Source organism: Anoplolepis gracilipes, unplaced genomic scaffold (assembly GCF_047496725.1).
Source record: "Anoplolepis gracilipes unplaced genomic scaffold, ASM4749672v1 Contig24, whole genome shotgun sequence".
NCBI lineage: Eukaryota > Metazoa > Arthropoda > Insecta > Hymenoptera > Formicidae > Anoplolepis > Anoplolepis gracilipes.
In genome coordinates, this window is record NW_027328672.1 from 44,612 (window position 1) to 52,774 (window position 8,163).

Genomic DNA, 8,163 nt, shown 5'->3' on the forward strand with positions numbered 1-8,163 from the left:
ATTATTCCTAAGGCACCAAAGGTTTCTTTTTTTCCTCTCTCATTTATGATAATATGGGAAATTAGCCCAAATCCTGGGAGAATAAGAATATAAACTTCGGGGTGACCAAAGAATCAAAATAAATGTTGATAAAGAATAGGATCACCCCCTCCTGACGGATCAAAAAATGAAGTATTTAAATTTCGGTCTGTTAAAAGTATTGTGATTGCTCCGGCTAAAATTGGGAGGGATAAAAGTAAGAGAATTGCTGTAATGAGAATTGATCAAACTAGAAGGGGTATTTTATCAATTGCGAGATTTTTATGATGTATATTTAAGATTGTAGAAATAAAATTAATAGCCCCTAGAATAGAAGATATTCCGGCAATATGAAGAGAAAAAATTGTTAAATCTACTGAAGGACCATTGTGAAATGTATTAGAGGCTAAAGGGGGATAAATTGTTCATCCAGTCCCAGTTCCATCATTAATAAAATTACTTAATAAAAGTAGAGAGAGTGAGGGGGGTAGAAGTCAAAAACTTATATTATTTATTCGAGGGTAGGCTATATCAGGTGAACCAAGTATTAGAGGGACAAGAAAATTTCCAAATCCCCCAATTATAAATGGCATAACTATAAAGAAAATTATAATAAATGCGTGTCTAGTAACTATTGAATTATAAATTTGATCATTATTAATTAGTGCATTAGATGATCCTAATTTTAAACGAATAATTATTCTTATAGAAGATCCGATTATCCCAGCCCAAATTGCAAATAAAAAATATAGAATGCCAATATCTTTGTGATTAGTTGAATAAAGTCACTTATTCATAGTATATTTTTATTGATAATAAAATTATTTACTAAGTTTAAGTGAGATAATAATAGATATCATGTCTGATTTAAGTAATAAATTGTAAATTTATTTAAGAAAATTTTAATTTTCTGATATTACATTAAATGTGTTATAAAAATAAAAATTTTTTATATATTTTATAGTTTAACTAATAAGAATATTAAATTGCAAATTTAAAGAAATTTTTAATAAAAAATTAAAATATTAGAATTTTTAAAATTTAAAAATTTTTAAAAATTTTATTGTGTAAACTTTGAAGGTTTAAAGTTTATAAATTTAACTTAAAATCTTAATATTTAAAATTTATTGATTAAGTGGGGTGAAAATTATATATCTAATTTTAAAAAATTGTATACAAACTAAATTGAAATTATAATTAATGAAAAGATTAAGCTTAAAATCATGAAAAAAATAAATAATCTATATGAGTAAGAAAATTTATATATGTATATTGGTTTATTAAAAAGCTTAATTTTAATTGAATAAAAATATATTATTAGATTTATTAAATTAATATAAACATAAATTAAAATGAAAGAATTTAAAATCATTAAAATAAAAATAAAGTAAAAATTTGAATTTAATAAAAAAATATAGACTATAGTTCATTTAAAAATAAAAAACGTTAGTGGGGGAATTCTGGCTAAATTAAAAATTAATAACAAACAAATTAAATTAAAATTAATTGAAGGAAAGTTATTACTTAAAGAAAATCTAAATGAAATTTTAAAATATATAAAAATTATAATAATAATTAATGGGATAAGTGTATAGAATATTAAATATGAAAATCAGATTAGGGTTTTAAAATAAATTAAAATTAATATTCATCCGGTTAATTGAAAAAAACATTAGGTTAATTGAAGAAAATCTTAATAAAATTTTAAAATTTATTGAATTAATTATTTTAAAGGCGGAGATAAATGCAGATGTTAAAATTATAAAATATAGTAAAAAAATTGGAGAGTTAATAAGTGAAATTATGTATAAAGGAATAATTTTTTGAATTGTTAAAAAAATAAATAATGAATATCAATCTAAAAAAATAGCAACAGAAGGGATTCATGAATGAAATGGGGGAATCCCTAATTTAATTATAATAGAGATAAAAAAATTGATTATAATAAAATTTATTTGTATATATATAAAATTATTAATAATTAAAGTTAACATTATTATTAAGGAAGCTAAAGCTTGAATGAGATAATATAAAAAAATAATTTTTTTATTTTTTAATTTAATTGATAAAAAACAAATGAATAAAAAATTATTAATTTCCATAATAAATCAAATTATTAATAAATCGTATAAAAATAAAGAAATAAAAGAAAAATAAATTAAATAAGACAATAAAAAAAATTTTATGAATAAATTATGATGCATATAAATAAAATTAATTTTTTAGTTGTATTAAACTTTGAATAAATATTGAATATTAATATTATATTTTAATGTATTATGAAGCATAAAAATTTTTGAAATTTTTTGAGATAGTTTAAATCTATTAAATATAAAAAAATTAATTTAAATGAAAACATATATAAATTATGTATGATTTATTCTATCAAAATAATCCTTTTATCAGGCATATCATTAAATAAATTTTTAGTTATTAATAAAATTTAAATAGCAAAAATAATTAATTAAATAAGAGAAAGATAAAATTTCTATATTTAGGGTATGAACCTAAAAGCTTAGAGAATTAGCTTTCTTACTTTAATTAAATAAATATAAATTAGTATAATATTTTTGAAAATTGACTATTAATCATTAGTTAAAATTAAATATGATAAGTAAATTTAATTTAAAAAAAGGTTATAAGTAAATTTAAATAAATAATTTAAATTAAATTTGTATTAGTAAAAATAATAAAAGAATTTATTAAAATTAAAGTAGTTATAAAGATTAATTAATAAATTAAATAATAAAATATTATAAATAAAATTATTATAAAAATTGATTTTTTTAAAATAATTAGGTATTATAGAATTAAAAAAGAATAATTAGTTAAAATAAAATTCAGAGGGAGAGAGTAATTTTATTTAAATTTAATAATTGACTATTTTAATTATATGTATTTATAAAAAAAAATATATTATTAAAATTAAAATTAAAAAACTTATCTATAAATAAAATAATTAATAATAATTAAAAATCTTATTTATATAAATTTAAGGAGAGTATTTTATAGAAAGTAAAAAAAATTAAAAATTTAAGTTTTTATTTATATATACATTAATATTATTTAATAATTATTATTTAATGTTAATAAAATATTTTAATTATTTTTATAAATATATAATTAATTATATATATTTAAAATATTTAATTAACATTAATTATTTAATATTAATTAATTAAAACTTATTAATCATTATTTTTAATTTAAAATATTAAAAACCTAAAATATAGAAAAAAAAAATTATTTATTAATAAAATATTTTAATATATTTAAATAATTATTAATAATTAATAATAATGATAATAATATAAAAAAGGGGGGGGGGAATATTATTTAATTTTTTTTTTATGTATATTATAAATTAAATTTTATATTCATATTAAATTTAAATTTAAATTATTTTCATAATTTGTTTTTAATAATTAATAAATATAATTACAAAATTAATTTTTTTTTTTAATTTATTTTATAATTTAAAGTATAAATAAAATTTTAAAAAATTATATAAAATTTAAATAATTTAATAATATATAAATTAGTATTTATAATAATTAATTAAATAAAAATTTATAATAGAAAATTATAATTTATTATTAATAAATAAAGTGCCAGCAATTGCGGTTTATACTTTAAATAAAAATAAATTTAAATAATTATATATAAATATAAAATATATAAATAAATAAATATATTTAACTAATTTATTTTTTTATGGTGAAATATGAATAGATATTAAAAGTTAAATAATTTTATTTAAATTAATAATAAAATTAAAAAAATTTATATAATAAATTAGGATTAGATACCCTATTATTTAAATGAAAATAAAATATAATTAAATATTAAATGTTAATCATTAAAAATAAAAAATTTGGCGGTATTTTATGATTTAGAGGAACTTGTTGATTAATTTGATAATCCACGAATAGAATTACTTAATTTAATTTTTATATATTGTTGTTGAAAAATTATATTAAAAGATTAATAATTTAAAAATTTAATTATAATTATAATTCAAATCAAAATGTAGAATAGTTAAGATTTAAATGAGTTACATTTAATTTAATAAGGGGGATGGGCTAATAAGGGGGAGGGGAGCACTTGGTGGAGACATCCAATCCCCAACCATGCCCCCCTCTAATGTCATCTTCTCCTTTGAGGAGAGGGCGACTGGATTGTCCCCCCTCAATTGCTCGTCAAGGCCTTAGCTTCATTGTCAGTGGGGGTAGCCGATGCAAGGAGGGACCCAAGCTCCCATCGGAGTCACTCTCCTTCTCCTGTTTCTCCTCGCTGCTGTCATCTACAACAGCCGCTGCAGCGGCCGCAATCGCCGCTTCTGCCGCCGCCTCTTCTTGTCGGCGTATGCGCTCGGCCGCCTCCTTCTGCGTCATAACTTGTTCGCAGAAGAAGGCAATCGCCTTCCAGGATCTCTCATCACCCAACATCTTCGTAACCATGGTTGGCAACGAGAGGTCGTTGCCAACCACTGAACAGAGATCACGGCGCAGCGTGTCCCACGCCGGACACTTCTCCAGCGTGTGCCGCGCCGTGTCTCTCACCTCCTTACAATGGTGGCAGGCCGTGGTACCTTCCTTGCCGATTCGATACAGGTACTCACCAAAGCACCCATGCCCGGTGAGCACCTGTGTCATCCTAAAGGATACCTCACCTCGGGCCCTGTCTAACCATTCTTGTAGACAGGGCCGGACGGCCTCAACGCGGGTTCTTTAACCCGCAGTCTTCGGGTCAGATAGGTGGGCACTCCATCTCTCCACCATAGACCGCTGGGCGTGGATCCGGATGGTCTTCTTGACCCTGGCTGGTAGAGGGCCATGACCCCTCCTGAGCCCCCTTTCCCAATTATACCGCTCCGCGTACATTGCGGTCAGGAACTCCAAGGGGGGCGAACCCGCCAGGACCGTGGCCGCCGCATGGGACACCGTGCGGTAGGCCCTTATCACCCTCACGGCCATGCTGCGCTGTATGCGTCGGAACTTGTCCTTTGCATAACGCATGGCCACGAGATCCGTCGCCCATATTGGGCATTCATACAGGGCCACCGCATTTACGGTGCCCATGTATATACGGCGGACTCAACCATCCAGTCCCCCAAGGTTTGGCAGGAGCCTACCCAACGCCGTGGAGAAGCGCTTCACCTTGGGGCAAGGACATTGAAGTGGTGTCCAAACTTCCACTCGCCGTCCAGTAGGAGACCGAGATATTTAAGCCGGTTCCCCACCGAGATAGAAGTATCTCCCACCCGGATATGAGTCCTTGGCGGTTTCCCAGAGGATTTACTGTGAAAGTAAAGAGCCTCGGTTTTTTGAGCCGCCACTCTAAGACCCATACCAGTGATGCTTTGTACCACAACTGCCACCGCTGTCTCGGCCTTGGCTGCTGTATCCCCCAGCTGCTCCCCGCGGCCACCACTAATGTGTCGTCTGCATAGCAGATGGCGTGGCAGCCACGAGGGAGAGGAAGGCAAAGGACTCGGTTGTATGTGAGATTCCACAGTAGGGGTCCTAAGACTGACCCCTGCGGAACCCCGCATCGAATTTCCCGTCGGCATTGGAGTCCGTCTTGTGTGACGAACTCCAGGCTCCTATCCCGGAAATATTGTCTGATGATCTCCACAAGGTAGGGAGGGACCCTGTATTGCAACAAGGCATCCATTACTCTATCCCAGGGCAGGGTGTTGAAGGCGTTTGCGATATCTAGTAATACCGCAAGTGCCACCCCGCCCCCTTCCACGGCTTCTTCCGTGAGGGACGTAACACGACTAATCGCATCCACAGTCGAACGTCCCTCGCGGAAGCCATATTGCTCCTCGTGGAGACCACCCTCTCGGGATATATGTCGAACAAGTCGTTTTGCAATGATCCTCTCAAAGATCTTGCTGACCTCGTCCAGCAGGCATATTGGTCTATATGCCGACGGGGTTCCTTCTTCCTTGCCTTCCTTGGGGAGCAGGACCAATTTAGCCTGCTTCCATTGCTGGGGGAAAGCGCCATGTCTGAGGCATTTATTAAATATGTACCTCAGATGTTCTCCCAGAAAGTCCAGTGCCCAGACTCATATCTTTCCAAGCACGCCGTCAGGGCCAGGAGCTTTTCTTGATCCTATTCTTTTGACGGCGCGCTGAAGTTCGTTGCTGGATATCTCCTCGTCCTCCTCTAGTTCATAAGGTCCCCCCAGGCCGGGACCCCAGTTGAGTGTGGACTCCTAAACCACTAGCGGGAAGAGGGTGTCCACAACATTCCTGAGGACGGGAGTATCCAGGGATTCCGTGACGGGGGGCGTGTCCAGTTCCTATACTTATTCAGAACTATTCTGTATGGACGCCCCCATGGGTCCGTGTTGAGGGATGACAGTAGCTCATCCCAACAACTGGCCCTGGACTTCCTGATAGTGGCGCTAAGGGCGCATCTTGCGGCCCTATAGGCAGCCAAGGCCTCCTCTCGGATCTCCGGGTTTCTTCTTCTGGGAATACGAAAGAGGGTGCGTCGCGCCTGGACAGAGGAGCGCCTTAATTGCGCTATTTCCTCCGTCCACCAATAGACGGCGTGACGTGGGCGGAGGACCCTGGCGCGTGGCATGGCTGCGTCGCAGACTTCGCGCATAACGCCCCGCAACCATTCCACATCCAGGTTAATGTCCCGCCTTTCCTCTCCCTCCGGGATACCCCACAAAATGGTCATTAAGGCCTCTTCTAGTTTCTTGGGGTCCAGCTTTGTGAGGGTCCACCTACCTGTGTCCCCGCCTCGAGGTGGGTGATGTACCCAGTAATGCACGGCGTCCAGGACAAATTCAATGTATTAGTGGTCCGAAAAGGTTTCCCCTCTCGAGTCACCCACCACGCGCCATCCTCGCACCATCCTCTTGGCCCCCTTGGAGCCGATCGTTATATCCACGATCGACTCCTCTTGGGGCCAGACACATGTGCTCACTCGGCCTTCGTTAATAACGTGAAGGCCGAGCGAATTCACCCACCTCACCAGGGTAGTTCCCCTGGTGTCCTGCCTCGACTCACCCAGTGCCGGAGACTTGACGTTAAAGTCTCCAGCTATTATGAGTGGATCGGCAGGGAGTATGTTTCTGACAACATCCCCCACCTGTTCAAGGAGTGAGTCAAACTGGGCAGGACTTCAACTAGGGGGGACATAGCAACTAATTATTGTTGTGGACCCCCACTTTGCTGCAACATATCCGTTCCCCTTTCCAATACATTTGAGAGAGGGGGTGTTATTTGTTGCAGCACCGACCTCGATTGCCGCCGTGCTTCTTGCATTCCCCAGCCACGTAAGCTTTGCTGAGATCTTATAGGGCTCAGCAACAATGGCCAGCCCGATGCCACGCTCAGCCAGGCTCTGATAAAAGAGATTCTGTGCCTGACTGGCGTGGTTTAGGTTAGCTTGGAGGAACCTGACCGCCATTTATTTTGGGTGATCAAGCTCCTCCGGCTTTGCCTCTATCTGCGTACCCTCCCCATCATCTTTCGGCAGAGGGGTATCCTCGGGCTTTTTTTTAGAGCCTTTCCTTGGTACCCTCTGCTCGAGGGGTTCCCCCTCTTATCACCCCCTCTTTATCCGCGAGGACCTCCCGCATTCGGCTCGCCAACGCATCCGCCTTTTTTTTGTTGTCCGGACCCCCAACCTCAAATAGTTGGACACCGGTAACTGCCTTTCTGGCCTTCAGGCCATTAATTTCGAGACTGGCGAGATCTATACTGTCCATCGCCAGTCTCAGATTCTCCTTGTATTGGCCGGATGGGCATGTAAGCACCATCGCAGTTGTACGGGGGACTCTCCTACGTCCATTTTCCCTCCCCTCTTTTTTGGTTGGGAGGGAGGATTGGACGTCGCAGGCTTAGGTTGAGGGCCCTGTGGTTTATTGCCTGGCTCCTTTGCCTTCGCCTTAACATTCGTGGTTGCCGGAGCCCGATTGTCACCTTTTTTGGTGGTTTTTTTGCGAGCTTTACGCTCTACCACCTCCGACCATGTCTCCTTTTTCCCTGTGAGCGGGGGAGGCGAAAGTGTTGTCTTTTCGGTGGGTTTCGCCTTACCCTTGAGGGCTTGTGTCTGCCCTTCGACAGGGCCTTGTCGGCCCCTTTTGGGTTTGGAGAAGGCAGCTTTTCCTTTTTTT

The 8,163-nt window shown here is 35.5% G+C and overlaps 2 protein-coding genes and 1 pseudogene across 2 annotated transcripts; all 3 read right to left on the reverse strand.

Moving 5' to 3' along the window:
* On the reverse strand, positions 1-791 carry LOC140675869 (cytochrome c oxidase subunit 1-like; annotated as a pseudogene).
* Positions 792-4,748: 3,957 nt separating this feature from the next.
* LOC140675870 (uncharacterized) lies at positions 4,749-5,099 on the reverse strand. The gene has a single exon (XM_072910499.1). It carries the CDS (start codon positions 5,097-5,099, stop codon positions 4,749-4,751), a length of 351 nt encoding a protein of 116 aa, XP_072766600.1.
* Positions 5,100-5,173: 74 nt separating this feature from the next.
* Positions 5,174-6,719, reverse strand: LOC140675871 (uncharacterized). Its single transcript, XM_072910500.1, has 3 exons — positions 6,337-6,719; positions 5,698-6,034; positions 5,174-5,623 (listed from the first exon to the last, which is right to left on the reverse strand). The coding sequence occupies exons 1-3, from the start codon at positions 6,717-6,719 to the stop codon at positions 5,174-5,176; spliced, it is 1,170 nt and encodes a 389-aa protein (XP_072766601.1).
* Between the last annotated feature and the right edge of the window lie 1,444 nt (positions 6,720-8,163).

Bases quoted from the DNA above. Each gene is read 5' to 3' on its own strand.
- LOC140675871 (XM_072910500.1), bottom strand. From the start codon at position 6,719: ATGACCATTTTGTGGGGTATCCCGGAGGGAGAGGAAAGGCGGGACATT. The intron at 6,035-6,336 runs GTATAGGAACTG...TAAATGCCTCAG, and splicing joins TACAGAATAGTTCTGAATAA to ACATGGCGCTTTCCCCCAGC. The intron at 5,624-5,697 runs GTAATGGATGCC...TTTCCGGGATAG, and splicing joins ACACCCTGCCCTGGGATAGA to GAGCCTGGAGTTCGTCACAC.
- LOC140675870 (XM_072910499.1), bottom strand. From the start codon at position 5,099: ATGGGCACCGTAAATGCGGTGGCCCTGTATGAATGCCCAATATGGGCG.